At 45.3% G+C, this 12,696-nt stretch overlaps 1 protein-coding gene and 1 long non-coding RNA gene across 13 annotated transcripts in view; one reads left to right on the top strand and one right to left on the bottom strand.

Moving 5' to 3' along the window:
* The window catches only part of DIP2C (disco interacting protein 2 homolog C), a 407,784-nt gene that overhangs the window by 259,369 nt on the left and 135,719 nt on the right, over window positions 1-12,696 (top strand). For 6 of the 12 annotated variants that reach the window (XR_010141456.1, XM_063727460.1, XM_063727459.1 and 3 more), the window contains 2 exons: window positions 6,511-6,720; window positions 10,369-10,536. Coding sequence is in view for 11 of the 12 variants with exons in the window: in XM_063727460.1 (XP_063583530.1) it covers window positions 6,511-6,720; window positions 10,369-10,536 (378 nt within the window). In the remaining variant the exon portion in view is untranslated. The remainder of the gene's footprint in view (window positions 1-6,510; window positions 6,721-10,368; window positions 10,537-12,696) is intronic. The other 6 variants (XM_024253580.3, XM_024253579.3, XM_024253578.3 and 3 more) reach the window with 1 other exon arrangement.
* LOC129048409 (uncharacterized) lies at window positions 6,411-10,373 on the bottom strand. Its single transcript, XR_008510739.1, has 3 exons — window positions 8,971-10,373; window positions 7,645-7,814; window positions 6,411-7,296 (listed from the first exon to the last, which is right to left on the bottom strand). It is a non-coding gene; the product is annotated as an uncharacterized LOC129048409 (long non-coding RNA).

The following is a 12,696-nucleotide window of genomic DNA, read 5'->3' as shown; positions in this document are numbered from 1 at the left end:
TGATCTCTGTATGATACTGTGATGGTGGATACATGTTATACATTTGTCCAGACCCATATATTGTACAACACCAAGAATGAACCCTGATGTGAACGATGGAGTTTGGGTGATAATGATGTTGATGTTGATGTTTCGGTGTGGAAGTATCAGTTGTGACAAGTATACCACTCTGGTAGGCAATGTTGATGATAGGGGACGCTGTGCACATGTGGAGTTGGAAAGGAGAAGTGAGACATCTTTATAAAGCTGGAAAATATGATACTGAGAAGAAATTTTGCTGGTGGGCTTAACAGGTTGGAGAAGGAAGATGAAGTCTGTGAGCTTGAAGAGGGATGAAAAGAAATTAACCAAAGTGAAGACCAGAGAAACCGAAATTAAAGAAAAGCAAACACAACTTCAAGCTCCTGTGACACAACGTTAATATACTTGTAATACAAGAAGGAAAAGAGAGAAAAGAGCAGGAGCCTTTGAAGAAATGAGTCAAAATTTTCTCAGATTGATGTCAAACACCTGTGTCCAGCCCCGAGAAGTTCAGTGAACTCCAAGCAGAACAAGTATAAAAAGAATCACATCCAAGTTCGTGATAGTCAAAGTGCAAGATTAAGAGGAGATCCTGAAAGGACTCCGAAGAAAAAGACACGTTACACTCCAGAGAAGCATTTGAACAATGCGTGACTTCTGTGAAGATACAATGGAGACCAGAAGACCATGGAAAGACATTTTTTAAAGTACTAAAAGGAGAAGAAAGGCCTGTCGACTCATATCCAGTGAAAATCTCCTTTATAAACAAGGATGAAACGACACATTCACAAACATGAAATCTGAGAGAATATGTTATCAGCAGAACTACACTATAAACATGCTAAAGAATGTACTTTAGGCTGATTGCAAATGATATCAGATGAAAGGTTAGCTCTATGAAAAAGGACCCTAGAAATCAAATTTTCTAGAATATAAAATAGAATACTTTATGATTTTATGGTGTTTAGTTTTTTATGATCTTATAATTTTATGATATAAAATCATAAAATGTCCACGCTTCTCTACACCTTCACCTGTTTTGAAGTCCATGCTGTACCATGCATCAGTAGTTTATTCCTTCTTATTGTTGAATTATATTCTATTAGATGGATATAACACATTCTGTTCATTTACCAGTTGGTTATTCATTGTTTCCAGTATTCCAGCAATTATAAATAATGCTGCTCTCAACATTTATGTACATATCTTTGTGTATACATATAATTTCCTTTATCTTGGGTAGATGCCAAGTAAAATGATTGACTCATATTGTAAGTTTAGGTTTAGCTTTTTAAAAACTGCCAAATTGTTTACAAAATAGCTGCACCATTTTACGCTTTGACCAGCAGTATACGAACATCCCAGTTTCTCCACATCATGACCAGCAGTTGGTATTTTGGTATTTTTATTTTTGCCATTCTAATTAATGTGAAATGGTACATCATTGTGTATTTACTTTGCAACAGTTAATGATGCTAAGCATCTTTTAATGTGCTAATTCCTATTCATAGCTATTTGTATATGTTAATTGGTAAAATGTCTGTCCAGATTTTTTGCTCATGTTTTAAGATGGGTTGGTTGTCATCTTATGGGTTATAGGTGCCTTATATGATCTGAATATAAGATTTTTACAGGTGTAAAGTTTCTCAGTGAAAGGACAAACTGTTCTGTAGCAGACAGAATAATGACCCTCCTCCAAGATACCCAGGTCCTACTCCCCAGAACTTATGAACCTGTTACCTTAAGTGGTAAAAGGGATTTTGCAGCTATGATTAATTTAAAGATCTTGATATGGGACCATTATCCTGGTTTAAGTAGGTGGACCCACTGTAATCAAGAAGGTCCTTACAAGAGAAAAGGAAGAATTGGAGACTGGAGTGATGGACTTTAAAGATGAGGAGGGGCCATGAGTCAGGGACACAGGTGGCCTCTAGAAGTTGGGAAAGGCAAAGAAATGGATTCTCCTTTGAAGCCTCCAGACAGAACTTAGCTCTGCTGACACTCAGATTTTACACTTCTGACTTCTGACTTCTCCATCATGTAGGATAATAGATACGTGTGTTGTTATAAGCCACTAAGATCAAGGTAATTTATTACATTAGCTAGAGGGGGATAATCATCTTTTAAAACTTACTAGTTTTCTATTTTAATGAAGTCCAGTTTACTAATTTTTATGGATTTTTTGGAAATTTTAGAAGTCTCATAGTCTTACTGTTCTTTCATTTAGGTCTGTGATCCATTTTGAGTTAATTTTTATGTGTGCAGTAGGGATCTAAGTGGGATTTTTGTTTGTTTGTTGTGGTTTGGTTTGGAGGATTTTTCCCCCCATGCTTTTTCTTTTTGGTGTGTGGGTACCCAGTTGCCACAGCAACATTTGTTGGAAAACAAAAAACAAAAAACTACCTTTCTCTTACTGAATTGTCTTGAGACCTTTGTCAAAAATAAATTGACCGTAAATATAAGAGTTTATTTCTGGGTTTAATTCTGTTCCTTTGATGTATACATCTATTCTTGTGCTAATACCATTGCCTTAATTACTGTGACTTTATGTAAAGTTTTGAAATCAGATAGTGAAGTCCTCCAACTTTGTTTTCCTTTTTCAAAATTATTTTGGCTGTTGTAGGTCTTTTGTATTTCCAGATAAAATTGAGAATAAGCTTTCAATTTCACACACACAAAGCCTTCTGGGATTTTATTAGGCAGTGCCTTGAATTAATGGAACAGTTTTGGAAGAATTGCTCTCTTGATAATACTGAGTTTTCCAATTCACAATCATGAATCTATCTCCATTTATTTAGTTTCCATTTATTTGGATCTTCTTTAATTTCTCTCAGTAATGTTTTATAGTTGTCAGTGTACACATTTTGTACCTTTTTGTTAGAAGTTTGGCTGAGTGTTTTATGTTTTTGATGCTATTGTGAATGGAACTATTAATTTTATTCTCAGGTTGTTTATTGCTAGTATATGTATATCTTGTGTCCTGTGACCTCATCAAACTCATTTTTTAGTAATGCAAAACATTTTTGATGGACTTCTTGCCATTTTCTACATCCAAGGTCATGTCATCTATGAATAAAGGCACTTTTATTCCTTCCTTTCTAATCTGGATGTCTTTATTATTAAATTTGTTAATTTATTTCACTAGCTAGAACCTGCCAGATAATGTTGAATAAAAGTGGCAAGAGGGGACATCTTTGTCTTGTTCTCCATCTTAGGGAAAACGCCTTCTATTGTTTACCATTAAATACAATATTAGCCGTGGCTTTTCATGAATGTGCTTTAACGGGTTGAGGAAATTGCCTTCTATTCCTGGTTTGTTGAGTTACTTTATCTTGAATTTGTCAGTACTTTTCTATGTCTCCTAAGGTTAACATGCGGTTCTACTCCCATAATTCTATACTGTGTTTGACATTAATTCACTTTTAAATGTTAACCTGAATTCCTGTCCCTCTGGTATGTAATTCTAGTCACCGCTGGTCATGCTATATCATCCATTTAATATTAGTCACCGCTGGTCAAGCTGTATCATCCATGTCATGTTAGTCACCGCTGGTCATGCTGTGTCCATTTCATATTAGTCACCGCTGATCATGCTGTATCATCCATTTCATATTAGTCACCACTGGTCATGCTGTATCATCCATTTCATATTAGTCACTGCTGATCATGCTGTATCATCCATGTCATGTTAGTCATTGCTGGTCATGCTGTATCATCCATGTCATGTTAGTCACTGCTGGTCATGCTGTATCATCCATGTCATGTTAGTCACTGCTGGTCATGCTGTATCATCCATGTCATATTAGTCACTGCTGGTCATGCTGTATCATCCGTGTCATATTAGTCACTGCTGGTCATGCTGTATCATCCATGTCATATTAGTCACTGCTGGTCAAGCTGTATCATCCATGTCATATTAGTCATCGCTGGTCATGCTGTATCCATTTCATATTAATCATCGCTGATCATGCTGTATCATCCATTTCATATTAGTCACTGCTGGTCATGCTGTATCATCCATGTCATATTAGTCATCGCTGGTCATGCTGTATCATCCGTGTCATATTAGTCACTGCCGGTCATGCTGTGTCATCCATTTAATATTAGTCACTGCCGGTCATGCTCTGTATCATCCATGTCATGTTAGTCACCGCCGGTCAGGCCGTATCATCTGTGTCATGTTAGTCACCGCCGGTCAGGCCGTATCGTCCGTGTCATATTAGTCACCGCCGGTCAGGCCGTATCGTCCGTGTCATATTAGTCACCGCCGGTCAGGCCGTATCGTCCGTGTCATATTAGTCACCGCCGGTCAGGCCGTATCGTCCGTGTCATATTAGTCACCGCCGGTCAGGCCGTATCGTCCGTGTCATAGTAGTCACCGCCGGTCAGGCCGTATCGTCCGTGTCATAGTAGTCACCGCCGGTCAGGCCGTATCGTCCGTGTCATAGTAGTCACCGCCGGTCATGCTGTATCGTCCTTGTCATAGTAGTCACCGCCGGTTAAGCCGTATCATCCATGTCATATTAGTTACCGCTGGTCATGCTATATCCATTTCATATTAATCACCGCTGATCATGCTGTATCATCCATTTCATATTAGTCACCGCTGGTCATGCTGTATCATCCGTGTCCTATTAGTCACCACTGGTCAAGCTGTATCATCCATGTCATATGCTGTTTGTTTGGTTTGCTGCTATTCTGTTGAGTGTCTATCATATTATTTTTCAGGTCTCTTGGAAGAGGTAGGTGGGAGTGGGGAATGAAAGATTGTAAAGAGTTATGAGAAGACATTCTGGGGAGATGGTTGTCCACCTTTCTCAAAAGTCTCAAGGCTGTGTCAATTTTACTTTTATATAAATGGTGTAAGTTTTCTTAAAAGGCAGAGTGGGCTGGGCGTGGTGGCTCACGCCTGTAATCTCAGCACTTTGGGAGGCCGAGGCAGGTGGATCACAAGGTCAGGAATTCGAGACCAGCCTGGCCAACATGGTGAAACCCCATCTCTACTGAAAATACAAAAATTAGCCGGTCATAGTGGCAGGTGCCTGTAATCTCAGCTACTCGGGAGGCTGAGGCAGGAGAATCGCTTGAACCAGGAAGTGAGAGATTACTGTGAGCTGAGATCGCGCCACTGCTCTCCAGCCTGGGTAACAGAGCAAGACTATTTCCAAAAAAAAAAAAAAAAAAAAAAAAGCAAGGTGATAGAGAATTTTCAGGCTCCTAACATTGTTGCTTTTCTAACAAGTAAACTTTTAAAAAATTCCTAGACAGCATAAGTCATGTGACAGTGATAATAAGTGTGAATATTGTTTGCAATTATTGTCTTTTAAAAAACCAACCCGTGTCTTAAGATTATTTGCCGTGACTCCTCCTCTCACCCGATGCTCTGGAGCTGCTCACCTGAGCTGGCGTCTCCCATAACTCACCTGGACGTAGGATTCTGAGTGTCATTCTTACATTGAAGTTTAAATAACAAATACACCAACAATTTATTCCCAAAAACCTTGGTACTGCATGAAAAGGTTATTAAATGAAAAATATTCTAATAAATTATAGTGAAAAAATTTATGTATTTTATCATAATCCAAGATATCCAATCTGCACAGATAGAAAAATCAATAATGAGAATGTATAAGAAACGAATACTGTAAAGGCAAATTGATTTGAGTGTAAAATGTGACGTGATGAAGGTTTGTCGTGTGCCCCGGAGGAAAACGGGGAGGTGGAGGGACTGCTCCACGTGAGGCATGTTCTGCTTTCTCTCCTGTTACCATCATCAGCGTCTTGATCCTTAAGGAGCTGCATGGGTATCTAACACGCACACACCGACGTAGAAATAAATCAGCTGCATGGTTATCTAACACCGACGTAGAAATAAATCAGCTGCATGGGTGTCTAACACACACACCGACATAGAAATCAGCTGCAGGGGTATCTAACACACTGATGTAGAAATAAATCAGCTGCATGGGTATCTAACACACACACTGACATAAATCAGCTGCATGGTTGTCTAACACACTGATGCAGAAATCAGCTGCATGGGTATCTAACACACCGACGTAGAAAAATCAGAGCCCACAAGAACATCTCAGGACTAACAAGGGCTTGAGACTACTGAGAGCCGCACAGGCCCTCAGCATCCCCTGGGAAATGCGGCCCTTGTCCTCTCACTTTGTGGGTGACACAGAGAACACTTGGTTTCTTCCCAAACTGCTGTGCAGAGGAAATGGGTCAGTGTGTCTTTGTCTGAGATGACAGTGTCAAACATCTTATAGCATGTTTAAGGTGTGGTGGATGAAAAACTCTTTATGCTAAAATAAATGGTTCATTATCTGAAAAGTGGTTTAACTTCTCAAGAGTGTCTACAGCAAAAAGTCTTTAAACAACTGTTCAGACTTATGTGAAGTAAATCTGTGTTTGGCAAGGGACTGAGATTGTGGTGCATGTTTTTGCTGCAACATATAGCAAATCACCTTTCTTTTTACACAGATACCTCCTCTGGCTCAGAAGATGAAGGGTCAGTGCAGGGGGACTCCCAGGGCACCCCCACCTCCAGCCAGGGCAGCATCAACATGGAGCACTGGATCAGCCAGGCCATCCACGGCTCCACCACGTCCACCACCTCCTCGTCCTCCACGCAGAGTGGGGGCAGCGGGGCTGCCCACAGGCTGGCGGACGTCATGGCCCAGACCCACATAGGTGAGCACGCTTCACAGTGTCTTTCCGTGCCTGTTGTGTAAACGCCTTTGTGTGTGCATGTTCTCCCCTGCTTGCATCGTGGCTGTGGAATCCCTCGGTGGAGAGAGCGCAGAGCCCCTCTGGCCCCCCGGGTGCTTTGGCTGGATTGTTTCTGGAAGCTGCTTTACTGCTTTTCATGTCCAGGTCCCTCCCACAGCTGCAATTCCAGGGGCCTTGTTCCTGGGGAATCCTGCAGCTGTATCCGAATTCCAGGGGCCTTCTGTTCATAAGTCCATTCTTGTTTCTGGGGAATCCTACAGCGTATCCGCTCCCATCTTTTCTTGTCACTTATGCTCCTACATGAAACCTTAACAGTCTCAATCAACAGGACAGGGTTTTAAGTGTGCTCGTCCTGACTGTGGGAGTCATTTAAGGAAACAAGGGCTTTAACCACGGCCACTTGATGCTGCTGTCTGCCACAGGTGTTCAGATTTCTTGTGCGCGGCACACTGTTTTGTGTAGATTCTATGACAGGGAGATCCTCTGTATTAGAAAAAGCACAAAGGTAGGATCACTGCCCTACGACGTTTGAAGATGCTGTGGAAAAGGAGTGAAGTGAGAATTATTAGAGGAAGAGCCGGCGTGTGGGGGAGCGGTGATGAACCTTGCGTCGCACTGCCTTTGAATGGTTCAGTAGTAAACGTTTTTCATCAAGTACGAGACTTGGGTTGAATAGGGTTTTGTGTGTCTCTCCATTAAAGCAGTAACCAGAGACGACTGCGTACCACGTCGCTGATAACCGAGGACGAGCCACGGGCTCAGACCCTCCCGGTATCTCAGCTGCCGCAGGAAAGCCTGATCTCTGAAAAACCCTCAGTGGGAAGCAGGTGGACGTCATGTGTGATTAAATAGCCCGCAGACACCCCAGAACCCCACAATGCTCACTTCTAGATCACTGACTCCTTGACGCCCAGAGGCATTTCTTCGGTGCTCACTGAGACTTAAAGCGTTGGCTGTTTTCTGTCTGGAGCAGGAGTTTGCTGTCAGGAGAGCTGAGTCTGTCTCACTTTTCCCAATAACTGCTGCTGGGATCTTGAAGTCACTTCTGCTTTAGGCTTTTAGTGAGGAAAAAAATGAAAAAAAATTTCTTTTTTCTCTGTCAGAACTGTTGTAAGTATAAAGGAGAAAACAAATACTCCTTAAAAGTTTGTAAAGTAATACTCAAATGCAAAGCAGTATTAAACTTCAGTTTAACACAGTTTCAGGAACATGTACGCTGGTTTATGTGAATTAATAACCTATACTTGAAATCACAGTAGGTTAAACATTGAAGAGAAATGTGTGACTGTTACATATTTTTCCATAATAAAATTCCATGTGTATATTGGATCCCAGGATAGTGGCCGAGGCTCTGCCAGCTTTATCGGGCACCTGAATGGGGAGGCCAAACACCACCTCTGCCACTTGGTGGAAGCATTTGTATCCTCGGATTTTATTCAATTTTAAGGAAATGGGCAGAATCTTACCAAGGAAAACACATATTTTTGAACAAGTGAATCACCGCACTTGGTCTCCCTTTGTGGGTTTACCCTTGCAATACTGGAGGAAGTTTTAGTACAAAGAATGTATCTGAACTATGAGGGGCTCATAACTCATGTACATCAAGGCTCAGTGTGACTCAAATGTAACTCTTGGGTGACCACATTCCGGTAATTTCGAATTGGGCACAAAGATAATCTTCCTAGACTATCTGGAAATTTTCTGTAACTTTGAAATTTTTTTGGAAAAAAAGCAGTGGCAAAATAATGAAACTTAATCAGAAAAGGAAAAATATTTTCTGGGGCAAAACAAAAGAAGTAAAAAGTCAGATTTGCATTTGACCTTCTGAGATAATCGGAAGCCTGCAAACAAGAAAGTAGCGTGTGTGATCATGTGTGTGCATGCGCGTGCGTGTTCTAAGGAGTCCAGGCACAGCCGATAGCTGAGTCCCATTGGCCGATCCCTCCGGCGAGGACGGAAGTGGAGGCCGCAGAGGCTGCTTTTGTCCGAGAGGAGAAAAGCCCGGGCTGCAGACTCAGTCACCGAGTCTCACAGAGCTGGCCGCGCTTCTACTTGCTGTTGAAGCAAAATCTCAAGTCCTTTGTGGATTTTTTCCACCCATTTAATTATGCCAGCAATTAAGTAGGGACATCTCACATGTGTCTTAAGAGTCAAGCCAATTTGGCATAAGATAGGAAATCCCATTCTAGTTTTCTTTTTCTACTGCTCTACCCGCTGTCCATCTACAAGGTGTGTGCAGCGTTTTCACGCCTCGGAGCTGAGGCCTCCCAGACGCTGCCATCCAAGTCCGCTGAGGACTGAGGGTGTGTGTGTTGGTTCTGCCGGAAGTGGGGCCCGCCTGCCTCCGGGTGGAACGTCGTGGCACCGACGGATGGTGTGGCGGGCCCTCCCCTTGGTGACAGCCGATGATTCTTCTCTTCGCAGTCACGGGTTCCAAGTGAGTGGCCAAATCTACCTGTGACCCCAGACTGACACCTCAGGAGGGGCCGACGCGGAGCCCAGGCAGCTCAGCACCGCCCCTCCCCCGGCCCGGTTCTCAGCTCATAAAGGAGCGTCCTGTCACGGCCTCTTCTGTGCCTCGATTTTCTGTGTCCTGTTTTGTGCGTTCAGTGGATTTCGCCGTCTAGACGGCCTCCGGGCGCGCTGCCGACACGGGCAGCGTCCGGTGAAGAAAGGCTTTTGGGGATGAGCACCGCTTTCAGCGGCACAAAATAGCGCGCTTCCTCCGCGTGGGACAGTGGCGGAGTGATCCTGAAAAGCTTCCGTCAGAGGAGGGTTCAGAATCGAGATCCGCATGGTGGCGCCATCATCGAGATTCTGGGTGTGACGGGCGTCATCGGTGGGCTGCTTGGCACATCTTCCTCAGTGCTTTATTCATTAAACAGAAAAGCGCGCTTTTCCCCATTCAGCCACGTGCGGCTTCCCTTGATCTCCAGCGGGTGCTGCAAGAGAAAGAGCTACACGCGCTCATTGGCCTTACACGGGCCTCAGTACACATTTGGGCGTAAACGTGGTTTTTTGAATGACTGGTATTGTTCGTACTAAGAGAAATAATAAAATAATAGTTCTTGATGTCTCCCCCTTTTAAGAAGAAAATCCTATGAACTGTCTACGTGTTAACTCACGTAATCCACCCAACTACCCTACACGGTCGTGGCCATTACTGTTCCCATTTGACGAGGAAACTGAGGCACGGAGAGCTTAAGGGACATCCCAAAATCCCCAGGAGTTTCCCGAGCTGGGTTTCCAATTCCAGGCTCTTGGCTCTAAAGCGCGAGTAAAGCCCTCGGCTGCGTCCCCTGTGGCAGGCAGGAAAGGGGACCCCTCCGTGAACACACACAGGGTTCCTGACGGCCTGCCGTTGCCGGTCTAACGTTATTCTAGTTAAAACGCTGCTGACGTGGCTCCTGTTAGGAAATGACGTCTGAGGTTTTACCGAACTCTGCTCCATTTGCGGCGACATGAGTTATGCTGGGGTCCCCCTTTGTGCTGGATGTTTGTGCTGGATGCTCACGGCACACCCAGGGTGAGCACCTGTGCTCCAGTCTCTTCAACCTTCAGAGCAAACATCACAACCACCACAAAATCTCATGATGTGTTTCTTTACAGAAAATCATTCTGCACCTCCTGACGTAACCACGTACACCTCAGAGCACTCGATACAGGTGGAGAGACCGCAGGGTTCCACGGGGTCCCGGACGGCGCCCAAGTACGGCAACGCCGAGCTCATGGAGACCGGGGATGGTACGTCCCAAAGGAGAGATGCGTTTTTTTCTGGTAAACGGTTTGTGCTGACCTCCCGTTCCGTGCCCGTGACTGGGTGTGTTTCTTCCTGGGGTACAATCGGTTCTGACAAAGCGATTTATCAGATCTTTCGGGAGCCTCTCATGGAAGGTGGCCTAGCCACAGAAATGCAAATTACTCTCCAAGTGAGCCCACAGTTATTCCTTGTAGGAAAAATGTAACTGTTATAGGAATTTAGTCATGAGAAGAAAAAGAAATTTTAGAATTTGCTGCCATTTTTGCTGCTGAATAACGGTGGTTCAGCAACTGAGAAATTCTTGTACAGGTGTTAAGACAGTGAACAGTCACTTAGAAGAGCAAGATGAAGTTAAATGTACAACAGAATTACTGTCAGATGGGCTGATATGTTGCTTTAGACTTCGGAGGAAAGAGGGTCTTTTTATCCATGTTGGACAGAGATGTCAGTGACTTGGTAACAGGCTGCGGCTGAGAGCTTCTCCTTCCTTCCTCGTGGCCTGATCTTGGTATGTTCTGATTACAGTGGCTGTTCGTATCACCCAGCCCCTAAGTCTCAGTCTTTCCCGAGGTCATAAAAGTCAGGGTGATTACAGCGGCTGTTCATATCACCCAGCCTCTATTCCATTTAAGTCTCAGTCCTTCCTTGATTACAGCAGCTGTTGGTTTCACCCAGCCCCTATTCCATTTAAGTCTCAGTCCTTCCTGAGGTCATAGAAGTCAGGGTGATTACAACAGCTGTTCATATCACCCAGCCCCTATTTCCATTTAAGTCTCAGTCCTTCCTGAGGTCATAAGTCAGGGTAGAACCTAGCGGTGAAATACAATGCCCTTGTGTGAAGCTGCATGGAGCAGCCTTGGTATGCTGTTATCTTGCGGTGCACAGGACTCACAGGCGGACAGGGAGGCCTATCCGAGCCCCGACAGGCACAGTGGACAGGGAGGCCTATCCGAGCTCCGACAGGTGGACAGGGGAGGCCTATCCGAGCTCCGACAGGTGGACAGGGGAGGCCTATCCGAGCTCCGACAGGTGGACAGGGAGGCCTATCCGAGCTCCGACAGGTGGACAGGGGAGGCCTATCCGAGCTCCGACAGGTGGACAGGGGAGGCCTATCCGAGCCCCGACAGGTGGACAGGGGAGGCCTATCCGAGCCCCGACAGGTGGACAGGGAGGCCTATCCGAGCCCCGACAGGCGGACAGGGAGGCCTATCCGAGCCCCGACAGGCACAGTGGACAGGGAGGCCTATCCGAGTCCCTACAGGTGCATTGAACAGGGAGGCCTATGCAAGCTCTGACAGGAACAGGCAGACAGGGATGCCTATCCGAGCTCCAACAGGTGGACAGGGATGCCTATCTGAGCGCTGACAGGCACAGTGAACAGGGAGGCTATCGAAGCTCCTACAGGTGCAGGCCGACAGAGGCCTCTTCGAGCTCCGACAGGCGCAGGCGGATAGGGAGGCCTATCCGAGCTCCGACAGGCACAGGTGGACAGGGAGGCCTGTCCGAGCTCTGACAGGCGCAGGTGGACAGGGAGGCCTATCCGAGCTCCGACAGATGGACGGGGAGGCCTATCCAAGCCCCGACAGGTGGACAGGGAGGCCTATTCAAGCCCCGACAGGCGGACAGGGAGGCTTTGCCAAGCTCCGACAGGCACAGGTGGACAGGGAGGCCTAGCCCAGCTCCGACAGGTGCACAGGGAGGCCTAGCCGAGCTCTGACAGGTGGACAGGAGGCCTGTCTGAGCCCTGACAGGTGGACAGGAGGCCTATCTGAGCCCCAACAGGCGCAGGCAGACAGGGAGGCCTGTCCTAACTCCAACAGGCGCACTGCCGCATCCTCACGTGAGGCAGAGCCCGACCATGCCTTTGCAAGTGTTCAGTTAGTGCACTTGAAATCGCCCTGGTTGCTGGTGCGATGACTTTTCCTGGAATGCCTTTTGGTGTCATTATTTGCTTTAGTTCCCTGATGAGTTTGTCTTTACTAAATTGGCCATTTTTGTTACTCTTGTCATGGTCATTTTAGTAACTTTGTCATCTTTCAAGTCTGTACCTTTGCCTTTGTTCCCCAAATAAATCCTGCGTGGTGTGTTGTGTGGTCTCGGCGTCACGGCCTCCAACACCAGAATCCCACAGGGGCCCTTGCTGGGAGGGTGATTCTGAGCCACACTCCAGACGTCAT

This window comes from Pongo abelii, chromosome 8 (assembly GCF_028885655.2).
Source record: "Pongo abelii isolate AG06213 chromosome 8, NHGRI_mPonAbe1-v2.0_pri, whole genome shotgun sequence".
Classification (NCBI taxonomy): domain Eukaryota; kingdom Metazoa; phylum Chordata; class Mammalia; order Primates; family Hominidae; genus Pongo; species Pongo abelii.
The sequence above is the reverse complement of the archived record's forward strand: the minus strand, read 5'-3'. Positions and strand labels throughout refer to the sequence as shown.